Consider the following 18,944-nt stretch of genomic DNA (forward strand, 5'->3'; position numbering starts at 1 on the left):
AATAGTCAATAAATACAAACAACATATCATTTATACCTCTTATAATAGTTTTACCCGTCAATTCAAACAGCTTTATCTCCGCATCCATTGACACATGTTTATATGAACTCTTATTCAAAATATTCGATACTACAACCTTTCCAAATATTTTTTATTCCTCCCGAAAACCCTATATATATATATATATATTTCTTAAAAAATTCTACATAAAATATTAATATCGCATCCCTCAATATAAAATATAAAATTTCAAAAATATATGTGGTTTTATAACAATGATCATATTAAATTGACAGAAATGTGTAAATATTATCTGTTTATACATAAAAATTTTAAAATACATATTTAATAAATACTTTGATATTTGAAATATAGGATTATAATTTTAAATAAAAATAAATAAAATACTATTGTCGAATTTAAAAATACCCACGCGTATAATTGAATAATTATACTGCCATATCATGTGCTGCCAAGAAGGCCTTATTTAAAACAATACGAAGCGTTTAAAGTCTCTTGGCGTCGCGTTCGCAGATTGAGTAGCCTAGTCTGCAGCGAACTGCTCCGAACTCGACTACGTGAAAAGCCGTCACGTTTTCAACTTTTGCGCTTTTGTTCCGCATTTTCTCGCACATTAGCCTGTTGTCACGAGCGCGAACACCACCTCTCTTTCATCGCTCGCGGACTCACCGTTCACGTACCTTGTGTAGGACGCAACGGCGCAAGGTAGATTATTGCATTCGCGCTTTAACATGAAGACGCGAAATTGTTCTCCCTTTACCGTGTCTCTTGCGAGGTAAAAACGCGCGCGCTCGCGCGCGATGCAGTGCAGAGAAAAGGATATCTTCTTCATCACAGAGGGCAGATTAAGCAGTTCGTGCAAGAGAATCCACTCGCATAGAAACGCGTTTTTTTTTATTTTTATTTTTATTTTTATTTTTTTTTTTACTACGTTTCTAGACTTTTGCGTTAACATAAAGTGTATATTATTTTCAGTCTTGTCAAAAGCAAGAGCCTCGGCTCTCTCTTTCTTTAAAAATTTTTTGTTTCTTCATAAAACTATATTTTAATGTATGAGAAAGATATAATATACGATGTTGTGTATATTACATAAAATGCTTTGCTAAAAATTTAATTATAAGTAGGACAATGTAACTCTTTGCAAAAGAATATTTTTTTGATTCCTCATTTTCCTGTTATTAATTTTTTTTTTATTGATAAGTATTCTTGCAATCTGTAAACTTTTTATTAAAGAACGAGATCTTTTTTATGAAAAAAGACAAAGAATTGTTATATTAATGGTCGCTATTGACTGTCGTAAATAATCTTTTTTTCTTCCATATTGTTTTAATCGATGCGTGTACGCCATTATTTTCCGTCCAGCCGCTAGCGACGTAAAAAGTGCACCCCGTTTCGCTTGATTTATGCGACCGTGTTCGACGCGATCTACTACACGCGCGAATAGATTCGACGGCGATTAATGATTGATTTCCAACGAGAAATCGCGCATTTGACGTTATAGATTGATCGAGAGCAACAAATCGCGACGCAATATCGAAACACATCCGGCGGATTTTTGCAAAAATTCCAAATTAATTTTCTCTTTCTATCTCTTGAAAAAATTTCTTGTATCATTGATAACATGCTCTGCAGGAAGCATATTAAATTATTGTCAAACTATCATTGAATTAATTTACATTATAATACAACACGCATTAACATTTGCGCTTTAACTGACAGTTCAATATATGTTCACGTTACTATTGCGAAAATAAACCCCGCTGGTCATACGCACCGCAAATCAAATTCTGGAAAATATTTCTCTCTCTTTTTTTTCTCTTTCCCTCGCGGAATTAATTTAATTCTCTTAACCGCGCGCGCGGTGCAAAATATATTGAGTCGTATATTAATATAGAAAGCGAAATATCAAAATATTTCAAGCCATTTTGCATCAAGGATTACGATGTTTCCACAACAAAATTTGACGAGAAATAAATCGTGTTTTTTCTTTTTTTTTTCTTTTTTGCGCACCGACTAATTTTCCACAATGGGAAGTTCGCATACAACGGCAGAAACAATGAATTGTGATATACGGGACGATTTCCATTATCATTATCATTATAACGCGTGACATTTTCCATTGGACCACGAGATACGCAATTCATTTCAGCCTGATTTATACATACGAGTACCATTAACGGCAAATTAAAACTCTTTAATGGATTGCCGCGATGATCGGAATCTATCGATTGATGAATGACCAATCAGCATTAATGCCGCAGGAAAAATAATCGACGATTAAATTATCGACCCACGCTGCCAGGTGTTGGTTACAAAATTATTATTTATCCAATGTAATTCGCTCTCGATCGAGAGATCGATCGAAGAGTAGTTCCAAGAGACACGGCAAAATGACGCAACGTGTACGGATTCCGGAACAGTATCGATAATTAATTTCAATTACTTAGACCGCGCCCCGGGTTCGACGTTAACTTCGATCGCTGACGTGCGCGATAGCGACTACCTCGGTGTAAGACTTCGCAATTGCAGTTTGCCCTATCTTAATTGATGACGATAACAGAATCTCTTGGAGCCCATTTGGATATATATTCAGGATCGATATCGCAAGTTATGTTGTAATCTGTAGCAATGGGAAAATAATTAATATGATTTTATTACATTTTTCATATATTTCTACATGTTAAAGGCTAAAAATATTATATGCAATCTTAAATCTCTCCTTATGTTCTTTGACATAAAATTGAAAATAATATTCCTCCAGCTATAATATACGACGGATATTATTGTCATAATTTTTTATTAAATATCTTGATTACACAGCTCAACACAAAAAACATTTGTTTTAACGTCAGGAAGAGAATATTTATTTTTTCCACAAATTTTCGACACTAAATACAAAATTTTTAAGATTATAGATTATGATTTAAAAAATAAATAATATTTCAAAAAATTATTATTGCGTTAATAACGAGTCTTTTATATAATAATAAAAAGATACTGTGACGTGACGGAGGAATTTAAAAGTCGGAATCGTATTCCAGCACTAAAAAAAAAAAAAAACTAAATAAAATGTTTTTTCTGGTATTTTTCTCTGTTGAACAAGTTTCAGATTAGAATTCTCTATTCGAGGAAAATCCATTTGATATTACGGCGAGAGGTTGAATAAAAATAGAATAGAAGCAGAGCGGTTTCAGCAGTTTAACACGCTTTCGCGTATCTCTGCGACATCTCCGCCCAATCGTTATATCCAGCCGCAAATACACGGATGGTTAACGCAGACAAAATTCTGTTACAGTTTCGAAATTCTAATCAAATAGCCACGTGTGCGGGGGATCCGCGGCGCTAATGTGTGCCGTTTAAACGCTTCGCGGTGAATTGCGAAATGGGATATGGCACTTCTCTCGTGAATATGTCGGTTTGCCGCTTGTTTACGCTATTTCGCACAGTTATTTGGTAACATCCAATCGCGCGACCTCGAGCGATCTCTGTGCGCGCGCGCTTTATATCGCTCCGTGTAAAGTTTACTTTAATCGAGGCAAGAGAGATAGAAAGAGAGAGAGAGGGAATTGCCATCAAGCGCGATCGCATAATTTATTCAGCTTGTTCAGCGCGTGAAACAATTATCGAGCGTAATTTAACCGCTTGAAAACGACGCGCGTACCTTCGCGACACATTTGCTGAATCGATAATGGCGAAATGACGGTGATTAGCAATCGAATGATCATGCAGTGAGCTAAATGGAGAATAAATATATACATATATCAACTTCTTTCTTGCGATATTTAAATTTCGCGTAAACTGACAGCTGTCAGCTGTTTTGATTGAATAAAACGAAAGGAATTTTATATACATTTACAAACTTGATTTTTTCTCAATCACTAGAGTTTGGAATCATATAATTTATTAAAAAATTAATCTTCAAAATGTTTTAAAATCGTATGTAAAAACGAGAAAAGATTATATATACAGAGTGGACTCAAACGTTCTGGACAGACTTTGAGATTTTATAGGAAATTTAATTCTGAATAAAAAAAGTGTTCTATAAATGTATAAAAAAATATTTTTGTTGTTGTTGTAAAAACAGCATACTTTCCTTGATATTTGTGAAAATAACCGTATAAAATAACCATGATTTCAGAGATTTTGGGCGCTAACATTTAAGGGAGCATTTTTTGATTCATGTTTTTAGGAAACTTTTTGATTAGAATTAAATTTCCTATAAAATTTCAACGTCTGGCCGGAATTTGGACCTATTTTATATATTATATTTCTTTTTCCATTCTTTCTAATTCTTGGAGAAATTTAAAACATTTGTGTTGCCTCGCGCAGTGAACTTTGATCAGAACCGAATTACAATACGACGAAACGCATTTAATCGAGCAACTAAAACCACGTTTCATTCAGACGTTTCGCAATGCATTGTAGTGTTTGCGCGAACACGCCGACGGGTTCGTTAGAGACGCGTTTGTTTGCCGCGGCTCGTAACTCGCGCTCTCGCGAGTGCGGCTCGTCGGGTTTTATGGCAATCGAAGCGCCCGGAAAAGCAGCGCCCGCGCCCACATTCTATTGCGATACCGCGGAGAGAGGACGGGGGAACGGGAGGGGGGAGGGGCTTCATAATTTATACGGCTTTACGCGAAATTAGTTATTGTTTCTAATAAATTCGGCGGGCTGCGGCGACCGCGTGTTACACGGCTGTTCGCGGTGCGACATGTCACGCGAACTCTACGCGAAATGGACGAATTATTTGCCGTTGGGCGACGACGTAGCCAGATCGTGTAAATATTGACGATATAGGCGTGATTTTTTCCAATAAATCCTTCCAATGAAAATGAGCCTGTGTTCCCGGCATCATTCAACATCGCGTCGTCAGAAATCGTCATCCGTGTGCGAATTACGTAAATGGACAGATAATTTATTTTACGATCAAGTGTCAATGATACATTTGTAATTTTATACAAATAGAAAGAAGCTAACACTTTACGCGAAAATATTTCTCGATTTCTATTACTTTTCCGAATCGCAAACCTGATTCGTCTGTAATTAATCCTGCGTGTTTATTTCGACGATACTTAATGACACAGCAACGTTTGCCTGGCACATCACTTGTTATTTCCCGCGAGAGAAATTATTCGGTCCTCGTCTCTCAGATCGTCGATCGTTTCGTTTGATGTTACGTTAATTGCCGCTTCCGATAAATTTCGCTGACAGAATCGGTTACCCGGCTTCGTGTCCCGCACCATTCTCCGTCTCTAGCAATCCGGTGCCCGTTCGGTTACGCGTTCGATAATCACTCGTTTCCCGGAGAATCTAGGCGAGCGAATGTTCATTTCCTTCCTAGACGCGAAGCCGCTGCTGCTCCGTAAACCCCCTTTTCATTCGCCCACCGCCAACTGGGGCAGTGGTGGTCGCTCTCAATTTTCGGCATTCGAAATGCCCCATTTCCGGCAAACCTTACCCCGCGCCGCCATCCATTTGCCGGTTCATCGATAAGGGGAAAACGGATCGATATCGATATACATATACAGAGAAGAGCGGATCGCACTTATACGTGTTTGAAAATGCGACGATAAATCGACTGCGATGGAAGTTTTCCAAATTCCGGTAACTGCAAATCTTCCCAAACATTTTCGCAGCGAAGAAAAGTGAGTCCTTAACGAGCGGGGTGAGAAACTGCGTCGATATTATATTTAATATCTCCTGAATTCGAGTAATTATTATTACGGTGGATAATGGAAAAATTGACTTTGGTATGAAAACAAATAATGCTGTAGGTAATGTTAAAAGATCGGAAAGAAAAAATCGATTCTATATATTTCCAAAGTTCATGAAATATTTTTTAGAAAAATTATAAATGTATATAGAGAGATTAAGTCAATGTATTACATATTACATAATTGTATCAAAATGTTAAACAGCGGCATTTGTCATAATTATCTAATTAATCATTACGATTTAATATTGCTCTATATGCTCATGTAACTGCAAATATATTATGTGTCAAGATTAAGTTGCAAAATTTAATGTATAATAATTAAATAATTTCTGCAATCATAAACCAATGCTCAATTAATTAACGTTAATTCAATATGCTCGATACGGTAATCCAGGCGCATTTAACGGCCTAATTTACATATATATATATAATTTTGTTATAATAGGTATACGTGTACTGGTAATATGATTCTCTAAATAATGATTCTTTAACCATGCATGTAATTAGATTTCAATATATTAACTATCTCTATCATTTGTTTATTGGTTTATTTATAAGATAGCTTTTGGAGGATCCGGGACATGAAAAAATAATAATTAATAGCGCAAAATTCCAAAACTACCATTGGTAGATCGTTTTTTTTTTTTCATTTTTTTTTTCATTTTTTTCATTTTTTCCCTCTATTCCCCCGACATAGTAAGATGCTCGTATATACAATACTACAGAAATGCAACTTAGAAGCTGGCCGCTGCGCGAAGTAACAGTATCGTCGTGACAAAATTAGTTTATCCACTTTACAGGAACACGTTTCTGGCCGCTCGCGCGTTTCATACATTCGCGTAGGGACTCGCAGGTCGTGCAGGTGCAGGTGTCGAGAACACGCGTCGCGGTGAAGGAAACGAGGGGGGGAGGATGCAGCGCGAGGCGCAGTTGCACGCGATGCACAGACGACTCTCGCGGTTGCTCCGCCAAGTTAAGACCGGCTTGTTAGGAAAGTTGTATCAAGTTGGATCGTGCTCTACCCGTGGAGAGACTTGGAGGAGCTCGGGAGCTCCTCCGCATCGTCTTTCCCTCTACGCCGCCGAGCCAAAATCCTCTGGAACGTCACCTCACCCGTATTCGCCAACCTTTGCCTCCCGAAACCGACCCGCGTGTGCATGCGAATGTATGGCGCGCGCCAGAGTAGATTTACCCGTATTATTATGGGTAGAGTTTGGCATCGGTGCCGGAATGGAGAGTCTTGTGGTACTTCATTAAATTCGCGAGGGACACGCCGATCTACCCCGCACGAGAGTGGCTCCACGTGTGCACGAGGGATCTTACAAACTAAGGACAAATTTAGAGCAACTATTAATTGATTAAGAAATAAAAGAAGAGAAAGAGAGAGAGATATTTTAATTTCTGGAAGATTTAAAATATTTATTAAAATATATATAATTTAAAAATAAAAGGCACAAGAGAAGTATAGTGATACCCTTTTTTTAAATGATCTCTGTTGTTAATTTTTAAGGATTAATTAAGCTTCTTTCGCTGTTGTTCATTTCTAGATCGCTTGTACGTATGTGTGTGTCTGTGTACAAAAATATAGCCACAATTTATTGGCCATACGGCTACGCATAAATTTCTTTCGCCGCGTGCTACATCAGCACGGTAAAAGCTTCTTTGACTTTATCGCCGCGAAATTGTACGAAAACTAGGCCATCCATTCGCAGCATAACACGATTTTATTGGACACTGAGCGAGAGCTGCTCCGACATTTTCGTAACTACTTCAGGTAGCGCGGAAACGTTAATACTTTAAACTTTTAAACACTCAAATTTTAAGTTCCATGCACGTTCGCTTCTGAAATTCATTTCATCTCTATTTAATCTATAGATACATATATAAAATTCAGAAGAATTTATATATATATATATATACATAAAAGATATATTACAGTAAACTACTTATTACGTTTCAAGGAGTTAAGTACAAGTTGAATCAGACATATAGGACAAAATGAAATAATCTCTCTCTTCGTGGCAAAGTGATCGGTCGAAATTTTCCGTATATGTATTTCCGAGAAAATTTCTTTTCTCGGCCTATTATTATCTATCTTGACATCAGAGGCAAGATGTAGGTTCTCGCGATGAATTTTCTATTAGATTTCTGGAAGATGAAGCGAACACGTCCCGCTTTCTTCATAAGCGCACAATGGATAGAGACATGTTCGCCGAGGAACGTACGAAATGTCGGACACAAATCGATACTTATTTCTAAATCTGACAAATGATGCATGTCGATACACAATTTTCGACGAAAAATTCTTTCAATCTTTCAAAAATCCTTTCAATCATTGCAGCAGAGCAAAGAGGGCGAGGACTATTTTAAATAAGAAAAGCTATTTCTTTTCTCTTTTAGCATCACGTTATATATATGCGCCAAGAATAAATTTTAGAGAGTATTATAGACAAGGAAGAAAAACTAAGCAAGAACGTTTCGTTAAAAAAATATATTCTCCAGCAGAAACATTAACTTCCTCCAACATGTGCACCTTGTATTAGCATATAAATTCCTATCCTATTAAATTTTAGATAGAGAGCGAAGTAATAGGAGATTAAGAAAGTATGATAACGATGTAGAGTAAATTCGGAAGGTATATGTAGCTTAAGAAGAGAGTAAGGAATCGATGAGAAGAAAATCTATTGTCGATGCAACAGATTTTCAAATTGGCGTAAAGTCAAAGTACCGATAAAAATGGAAGTGATAGTGTAGAGATTGTGTGAAAAACTTCATCGTATCTCTCACATTATCTTACTGGATAAGATGCTCCTTTTGCATGAAAATCTATTTGTTTACGTAATATAAATACAGAAGGTATATCCTGGTTGTGTTCAAAGTTATATATTTGAATTTTTGAAATTAATTTATCATGTTCTAATTTATTACATTTATTAGTCGCAAATTTGTGCGACAAAAATATAAAAATAGTGACGATGAAAATTTCTTTTCTTATCAATAGCATTATTTTTTTTTTAAACTGCAAAGAAATGTTTGAGACGAAATCTTTTAAATGAGATAGGAAAGAGCAAAATGAGAAGATATGTCTATAAAAAAGTAATTGAGTCGGTAAAAGAATATCAGTACGAAACGTTCTACAAAGCTGTGAAAGAAGATAAAATTGCGTTAGTACGTAGTATTTAATGAAATACCCCTATAATTAGCAATATACATAAAGTTTAATTATACGGCTGGGCTTGAAAATGTTAAGTCACGTATTCGCAGTAGAAGAAATGCATTGTAAATGTAAAGAGCACTCAGTTCGTTCTTAAAAAGTAATAAAATCTGACTATTATATTTCTGTTGAATTATATATGAAAAAATATTTGGCAGTGAATAAAGAAAGCGACACACAAAGACAGGCTTTCCGGAATGATAATAATCGTGTAACTGAAATAAAATCCACGAGATATTAAAGGTCGCTGGGAAATGGAACAGAGATAACAGAGGAGTGGCGCTTGATCTTCATCATCGGAAAATATATTGTGACAGTTAAATTATTACACCTGAAAGCAGTGATTCACATACATGGTAGTTTAGTCAGTGCGGCTACGAAGCGCGAGTAAACACATATCATCTTAAATAGGTACGATAGATTAAAGTAAAAATTTTCTCTCTCTCTCTCTCTCCCTCTCTCTCTTTTACATTTCACTTTAAGCTGCATATAATCGTATTGAACGGATATTCAACCGAACAAAGAACGAAGCGTGAAAGTGCGCTTCTAAAGAGATAATAGGATCGCGCGAATAGGATAAAATCCTCAAAATATTAGAATGTGTCGAGTAGAAGAGTGGAATAGAAAAAGTGGAGCGAAGGGATTTGTGCGTGTATCGAGAGGAAAACCCCCCCGCGGAATCGCGCATCCTTTTAAGAGACTTGCTTCCCTCTTCCTTATAATTTCCCTGATCCGAGCACGAGAACATTTCATGGAAAACAGGAGTTTCGTGGATCGAATATCGAATATATGTAACAATCTTTCGTGCCGTCCCTCCGCCATTCCCGAGGCGGCGAGGTATCTTCGTGACCTAACTCTCGGTATTCTCGGGGAAGAGTTGAAAAGTTGTTTCTTTCCCAAATCCCAATTCCGGGGGAAAATGAAGACGAACAAAGAGAACGGCCGGCGAGAGAGAGAGAGAGAGAGACACAGAGGGAACGTCTTCCTACTCGGATTTTCATTCCGCGCGGTCTAATCCGGACTTTCTCTCCTGCTTCTCCGGCAAGTCTCCTGCTTCTCCGGCAAGGAAGGAAACTGAAAACATTTACAGTCGGCTCGAAACTCAACTCCTCGCGACCATCAATCCGACTTCTACCCTCTGCCATCGTGCGCCGGCGAATTTATCAATCTCGGTGTCGAGGCGCGCTGTCGAGACGTTCATTCTTCAGCCACCGGAATGAACGATCTCGTCTTTCCCGGCGCGATCGTGAGCAATTTGTCAAATCACGCTTGTTTGCCCTAAGCACTTGCCGAAACTTCACGGATAAGTTCGACGAACCCGTTGCTCGTCGCCGTTGGCGACGTTCTTCGGTCGCGACACTAATTAAAGGTCGCGTATTGTCACGGGAGAGCTTTGTTCGCATTTCAATTACGGCCCGGTCGATTTCGTTGAATGAAGCACTATGAGCGAATCCGGAAGGTCCAGAGTCCCGCCCCTCCCGGTCTACATTGTTCTTATCCCTCTTGTTCATCAGGAATTCGATCACTTTAAGACACGGGATATGTTTGATATAATACCTGTCTGAATACTATGTGGAGATTTACTCCTAGACGGATATATTTTCGAAAATCGATTCTCGTGTTTTGTGTCAGATGTATTACTTATGCATTTCTTCAGAACACGGCTGAAAATTATATTACAAAAATTAAGAATTGGGAATTACTACAAAAATTTTTTTAATACATAATCTTAATTTTTTGACAAATTTCTCTCCTGAATAAATAGAAATTTTAATAATAGTGAATTATCGGATAATGACTGACGTTTCTATTGAGAGAGAGGGAGAGAGAATTGCGTTTTAAGGATACAATTATCGTAAAAGGATTCGCAGCTCAGCGCTTTGCGAATTCTTTGGCAAGGTGAAATATGCCGGTCGTTAGGCGGATTGATTTTATCGCGTGCAAAAGTTTAAATTCAGTGACATTGAATTTCGCGAATTGAATCGCAAGCCTATTCGTCGCGTCGTCAATCTTCGTTCCGGACTTCACCACAGTCTCTTATTCTTACCGTTCGAATATGGGGCTCGATATAAATAAAAAAAAAAAAGAGAGCAAGCGAATAGAAGTTTCGATGAATTGATCGAATCAAATTTCTTATTTATTTTAAACTTTCACGTGCAAATTTGTGATAAAAATATTTATACCGAGACGATAAAAAATGCGCTGTATTATTTTTATACATATATGTATATCAAGTATCTTCCAACAATATTGAATTAAACAATTGGATTAAACTTTGCAATTTATTAATGCAGTTTATTAATTTGAATCATTGATTTAATTTCAATTTTTATTTTTCTTAACAAGAAAATAGATAAATTTGAGATAAAAACGTGTTGACTTGATATTTTTCTTTAAATCTAGAGCTGAAGAAGAAACGGGGGAGGAGTTTTATATCTTAGATTTATTTATGTTTATTTTATTTTGACTTGTTTCCTCTTATTTTTCACCTCCGCGATTCGCGGAATATAAAACAGACGTGTCTCCGAAGATTTTTCCTGAATAGCGATCATTAATACAAGTTCGCGCAAAGAACGAAGCACGAGGCTGAAAAGAGGCGACTTCGCTGCCGGTAACGAGCGGAATTAATAAAACGCCACTGTTTGCGAATGTAATTTGCGGGATGGAATCAACGTCTATTTAAGTCTTGATGAAATTACCGGCCGGTTAGAGACAGGTTAGAGAGAGCTTCAAAGGGACGGGATAATATTCATTCATAAATTCTGTCTGCCCGAGGCGAGCACGAGGGCAAGATTGAAGGAAGGGAAGGCGCCGCAAGACAGACAGGGATCAGATTGGAGCGACTGTGAGAGACGGGTCGATACTAATTAATCTAATTAAAGAGGCAAATTTAAGCCGCGAGCTGATCCTAATAGCTTTTTTAGCTTATTTTTATGAAGGGAATGACTAATATTTTGACCGTTGGATTAGCTCGAAAGCGCCTTGCACGCAAAGTGTCGGATTATAATTTACTGAGATTTAACTGAAAACAAAAAAATATATTAATTAACGACGCATCAAAGAAGAAATATTTCCCTCTCATTTAGAGAACATAATATTGCCATGTAGAAAAAGTTGAATCACATATTATAAGCAAAACAAAAATGGGGAAAATATATTATTTTGCAATTTGTAAATAGTAAAAATTTTATCACTGAAAATTATCTCTCTTTTTTGCTCTCTCTCTCGAGAGATGTACAGAATATTTTTATATAATAATATTGATTATATTAAAAAAATAACAATATTCGAATATGTTCTCTTATCGGATTTTACAGTGTTGGATTCTTACGGTAAAGTGACGAAGCTGCGGTCGACACGGTTCAGTCGAAGCTGCAACGGAACAGCCTGTTTCGGACTTTCTGCGTAAAGTCTGCCAACGCACGCAGTCCATATTCCTCGCGGTTTCCACTAATTTTCCTAACTAATTACGTTTCCTTCGAACTCGGCAGGACTGTTGCGGCACGAAAACTATTTCGATCCCTTTGAAAGCTACGTTTCGGGTTTGTTCACGGGAATGGTATGAGAAACCGCAGCGCGTAACTCGTTTTGGTGATTAATTCGATGCATTAAAAACAGCTGATCAATTTACAACGTCTTTTAGTACATAAAACAATTAATATTTTATTAATTATTATACGTTGCAAGCTTGGAATTTTTAGCGTTTATCGTAATTTGAAATATACGACTGCAAAAATCGTCCGAGAGTCGCGCGCGATGCGTGGCGTTTAATTGCGCCGGATGTTTTGTCGACCTCTGCTTTTAAAATTACGCGAAACCTTGGTAAAAAGGACTCGAAGGAGAAAAGGATGGTGCAGCAAAAGCTGCACGTGTAGCGCACAATGCCGGCCCGCAAAATCCCCTCGTCTCGAGCGACGTTAGTTTTTCAGAGGCGTCCGGGTCGTGGTTTATTCGCCGTCGATCGATCGTTAAATCGTGCGTGATGATGAATGCCGGGTCCGGGGTGAAACCGACGAGACCCGGGGTGAAAAGCGTCAAAGAAGATCGTCCGAGGGATTTTTCAGGATTGCGTTAGTATGCATGCGCGCGTAATAGTGTCGTGTCGCGTACCTGTGTACGTGTGTGTAAGATTTGTGTGTACGGTTTTGTCTTGTAAGGGTGGCGCATTATTTCCGGAGTGGCGGACAACGAGTCTCGAGCGGGGGGTACATTAATTGACTATAAATTCAGTACTCTTTCTCTCTCTCTCTCTCTCTCTCTTTCTTGCTCTCGGCATTAATTCGGCTATCTCGAGAGCGGCTTTCGTCGTCCGCGGCCGCTCGCGACTACAAAAGGAGCGAGTCGCCGTTAACGAAGCGCCTTAAACGCGCGCTATTTAGCGCGCCCCGCAACTAAAGCGGGACGACGAAACGGTTTTCCCGGCTTCGGGCTGCTTGGCAAGAGTAATTGATCGTTAAATGCATTTGCATCGCGGCGCGGTCGTTGTCTCGCCGCCGCTTGGATAAGGATTATACCGACGCTTACGCTGTAATCGTCGTGTTTCGTAACGTGAGAAGCAAGTTCGCTACTTCGGGCGAATGAAATATTCATGCGAAAATATGTCTAATGTATCGCATCGATCCGAGAGAGGATCTTCTTTTTCTCATCTTTTGAATGATACAATGATTTATTACAGAAATTCGAAAAATTTGAATTATATAATCAACACAATTATATTATTATTATTTTGCAGGTCGGACGCACGACTCGACTTACACTCTGTACAGATTAGGCGAGAGACTGTCTACGGGCGCCAGGTTGTACGTGGAAACCGGAAGAGCTGATGGATTGGACACGGACGGGGATTCGCCCAACAGCCTGCACTCGTTCGCGGGCCCTCCGATACCTCAGGGCGAAGGCACGAGCGTTACTCGAGCCTTCTTGGATGGCAATCACACTCTAATTAGCATTATGGCGCGCATCAATCCCAGTCCCGATTGGTTCGTTGGCGTGGATTCCTTCCAATTGTGCGTCGAGGGCAATTGGGTCGATACCGTTACCGTTGAGGTAATTACGTCGGGCGATGCCAAATTAATGCGCACGAAATGTGTCAATACGGTCGAGAATTGTCTCGCGCGAGAAAGGATATTGAAATGCATTTTCTCAAAAGTCATTTATGTCAATCAATATTTCATGTGGACACAAAATCGAAATTTAGCTTGATCCACAAAATGTCGAGAGATAATATGAAAGAGAGAAAAATTATTTCTGCATTAATTGTAATCAATATTATGTTCAATATAATTGAACTATCTTTATCTGTACAACGTATCAAGCGCTTTAATTGATATATAAGCGACGTTACGAAATGCTTACACACATAGATACCGTGTAAATCGCGTTTGAATCAGCCTGTGGAAAGTCAATAATCGTGTATCGCGGCCGCGAAATATAATTTATGCATTTATCTTCGCGAGTCTCGTCGCGCGCTCTGTCATTTCTCTAAAATCCGCGAATGCTTGGAGAATGCACGTTTAAACCACTCTCTCGCTGCTCCTTTTTCAACAGCTCGACCCGCTGGATGGAGGCACGGATAACGGCTTCACATTCACGGCTGCCAACTGGCCGACGCAGCCCCAAGGAATCGCTTACAGGATCACATCCCGATATCCGCCACATCCCGCGGGAAGCTTCTATTATCCGAATCTACCTCGTCTACCGCCGATAGCTACTCTCACATTTACCAAGGTACGTAAACTCACCCTCTCATATCTACTACACGTACGATCTTTTATTCTCCGTTATTAATTGACCTATCGCGAGATAATTATTTATATGTTATCGGTTTTTAAATAAAATTCGGTATCTGTATGTAATTATTTCTCGACGTGATATAAAATAAAAATTTTTCTTCTTGGCGTAAAGCCATGAAAAATTAATAAGATAAATTAATTTTTATATCAATTATTTCTGTAAAGCTTTTTGTATTTTCTTTTTTTCAAAATTAGGAATATATAAAAATTATATACGTTTTTTAATAGCTTAATATTATTTCGTTCGTTTATGCATTTAATGCTTTGATTTCAAACGAGCCCTTTTGTCGTTTGATAAAATACCCGCGTATAACGCAGTAGCCCATTAAAAGAACATCGGGCTTCGATAATAGCTATTAACTTATTTTCCCCATATATTGATATTGCTGCGTATAATAAATGCGCTGACAATATCAGTTTCAGTATAAAATTGATTAAATGCAATTCACTGTTTAAATAATCTAATAATTCTTCTTATACGAGATGACCCGATAATATAGGCCGATAATGCGAGATCGGATATTGCTTCGCTGCACCAATTTTCGAAACGCAAAGTACGATATAATATCGAAATTATACACTTCCGCTGATCTTTATAAAAGTGAAACAAATTGATTAAAAATATTTTGAATGTTTGTTTTAAAAAAGATAATATCGACGTGACTTTTTCTCGATATTTCGTGATGGATGAACTTTTTTTTGCAAGATCGCTGAGCTATTTTGCTCTTCCCGCACCCCTTTTCTTATTGCTGGCATTAAATACGTTTCTGACGCGCAAGAGGGGGGTGGCTTGACTCAACGTAAATATTTGTTTTCCGAAGCTACACGAACAGACTCCTCCACCTTGCGTTCCTGCAAACATCGAAGCTATCTTCGCGAAGTATCTTTCACCATTGCCAAACTGATATCTGTAACCCAGTTTTTTTTTATTCGAGAGTTAAATATTAACATTACGGCAAAAATTATTTTAAAAACTTTTACAAAATCTAAATGTATTTTAAACATAAAGTATAAGTATTTTAAAAGTGAAATTAATAATAGTAAGAATATAAGTTTTTAATCCTTTTTTAATGAAGGAGTAATCAATACTTTAATAAAGATTTCAAACCACACAAATTTACACAAGCGCGCACGTTAAGGGTTCATCAATTAATAAAAAAACCTTATAAATATTTTAATCGCGACATCGTGAAGATTACGCTCGTTCCGTTCCGAATACTTAAATTAATCGAAAATTCAGACGAGATGCAGTCTGTCTCGAGATTTTTTTTCTCTAATCGCAGCGTGACACTTGCGGGGATAGAATTTGAGAGGCAACGACTCGTATTAACTCGTTAATTATCTCCGCCTACAGTCTTGTACTATCTCTCTTTCTCTTACTCCGGCTCCTTCTCGTCATCCGCTTTGCTTCCGACCTCTCTTTGACTCGTGTCACTCTCTGCTTCCGTTTAGAGCAAAGGGATGGTGGTCCGCCTACTAAATTCCCCTTTCTTCCTCTCACTTACCACTTAATTACCAAACTTTTGTCGCTAATCTGATATCCGGTTCTCGCGGCTCGTTCTCTCTTTCTCTCCTGCTTTGACTTTTCCCAGTTTATGATTACGTCATTTATACTTACCAATGTTTCTGACAGATTTTTCTGTCTCAGTTACATACATTTTGAATAAACGAAAAAGTAGAAAAAAATTGCAACGTGATATTACTGATTGCCAAAACTATAAACCAATGTATTTTGAATGACTAATTACTTTTAATTTATTTTGTGTTGGTTTTGCTGCTACATATTAACATTCCTGTAATTTTTGCGCGTTTTCAAATTCACTGGAGACATTGAATGGAATAACGTCATAACATTTTTGAGAATTAATTTTTATATTTTCTTCGAAAAATCTTTCTCTTCCTTCCCCTCCCCCAAAAAAACATTATTATTTGGCGTGTACATTTTATTTCACTGGCGCCCGAAAATAAATTTCATATAATCACCGTGACATATGCATCGATTTATTCTACGCGGTGAGCGTTTTCACGAGTAGCTATCAAGAGCCAGTTTCAGCCCCATCGGGAAAGAGAGTTGCTCGCAACTGCGCTCGCAACCCCACTGTTTCCATTAAACTTCACGCTTCCGGAACTCCATTAAAGTGAAAATCAGACCGCCTAATGTAATGCCCATTTCGTACAACAACGCGCCCATTATCGCCCCAAAGTGTCCGGCTTTGCAAAATCGAGGACGTTTGTTTACGCCACTTGACTGCTTGAGAGCTTTGAATGATGGCACGAGTTAAGCAGAGAAATTAAAATTGGCGAATAAAACTATGAATTGTTGCGAAACACGCTTGAGATACGTGCGGCAGCTTGGTAATTAATTTGATAATTCTCTAAATGTATATTTATTTTAGTAATATATTTATTTCGCGTAGAGAAAGATTGTTCGATAATGACAATGTAATAAAACTTAATAATTCAGTTGATAATCGACGAGGAGAAGGGAGGAGAATAAACTCGTTATAAATTCTTTCAAAACAAATAAAACTTAGCGTGCCATCTGCAATAAAGATATTGTTTATTATGGATAGCATGTTCGCGAAATTAAATTTGCGACGAAAAATGCGACATGCATGCCGGCATCTGTGCAAGAGGCTAAGATGTGTCTAATTCTCAAATAGAGAGTAAGAAATTATGAACGTGGAAAAAGAAAATTTAATTAAAACACAACAATATATAACGATTTTAATCCGAAATTTCTTCTGGAGATGCTCATTTAAAATCTGAATATATTTATTCTTAATTATATCCATCAAAAAAAAAAAAAAAATTAATAAGAGGGCTATATACCATTTTCAAGTGACATAATATTCGCGAGTAGTTTTTATATTATTAGTAATTATAGATTTAATTATGCCTTATGCTTATCGATTGTTATTTAGTAATTTAAAAATATTTTTAATTAGTTAATAGCTCGGCGTATTAAGAGCTCTGTAAAAGACTATATATGTTAGGTAAGAAATTTAAATTATCTAATGATACTTCTTAGCGAGTTATCGAGGTGACATCACCATTATAGATAATATTTACTTCTTAAACACAAGGTATCTGCGGACGGAAACTGGCCAACGTTTGCAGATGGCTAATATTTATTCTGGTCGATTATCAATTGTTAATGTTGACACGAGCGCAATTTTACACGGATGGCTAATGCGCGCGCTAGTTGTTAATTATTCTCGAATACGATTATCCACGGGGGGATAATTAGTGCTCCTCTTGAGGTTTGCGCGCGGACGTGCTAGAGTATGAATTACTAGGTACGGATATGGATAAATTGAGGTCTACAGTTTGCGGTGCGTCAAATTGTGAAGCGAATTAGCTAAATCGACCCGAAAATAGTGCAGTGTCTTAAATTAATTTAAATGTTATTATAAATTGTGTTAGGGAATGTATTTATATACACATATATTTGCATATCAAAGGCACAATTCATATTATCGTCGATTTCAGATTTCTTGCCAAAACATAGATCGATTTTCGAATATTTTTCAACTCTTTGCAATTAATTCGCGAATCAACTCAATCAGTGGATACTCTCCGGGTACATATATGCTAATTTGTTCAGTTAAAAAATACGAATAGATATATTCAAATCTTGCCACGGGGGAGACACGTGATCGTGCTCTGGGGGCTGGTAACGCATGAATTATTATCGTCGAGTGCTGCGGATAAAGGGCTAGACTCGCGGCGGCGAGTAAAATCGGCATGGAGCGGATTAGGCAGATTAAACAGATTAAGCCGAAGCAGTAGGGGGCCGTTTGCCTGCCTCACGGGGCACGGGGGACCGTTCGACCCCCCCGCGCCGCCGTATCAACGTCAACGCCCCAAACTTCGCGATAAGGAACCGCCTCGATAAAGGCGACGCGTGTGTGCTATGTGTGTATATTTGTATGTGTGTGAGAGTGTATGCTGCATCCAAAATCTCCCGATCTCGCGCGAATTTCCCGATATCGTTTCATTCCATGGTATACTTCTCGATTTTACGACGCGTTCTTATCAAAGTTATAGCAGTGCTCTATCTCTAGCTTTGTAAAAGCGATATTTGTAAAGGGTAGTATTTATTATCTAGATTTAATTACAAACTTTGTGAAATATTATAGATAATTATTTTACCAGGATATATGTACGCGCGATATTGTAAAAAAAAAAAATATGATTA

At 37.7% G+C, this 18,944-nt stretch overlaps 1 protein-coding gene across 2 annotated transcripts in view; it reads left to right on the top strand.

The window, feature by feature from the left end:
• The window catches only part of LOC126850512 (uncharacterized), a 158,352-nt gene that overhangs the window by 104,292 nt on the left and 35,116 nt on the right, over window positions 1-18,944 (top strand). For both annotated transcript variants that reach the window (XM_050593622.1, XM_050593623.1), the window contains exons 3-4: window positions 13,684-13,997; window positions 14,499-14,678. In XM_050593622.1, the coding sequence (XP_050449579.1) occupies window positions 13,684-13,997; window positions 14,499-14,678 (494 nt within the window). The remainder of the gene's footprint in view (window positions 1-13,683; window positions 13,998-14,498; window positions 14,679-18,944) is intronic.

The sequence above is a fragment of the Cataglyphis hispanica genome, chromosome 6 (genome assembly GCF_021464435.1).
Source record: "Cataglyphis hispanica isolate Lineage 1 chromosome 6, ULB_Chis1_1.0, whole genome shotgun sequence".
Lineage (NCBI taxonomy): Eukaryota > Metazoa > Arthropoda > Insecta > Hymenoptera > Formicidae > Cataglyphis > Cataglyphis hispanica.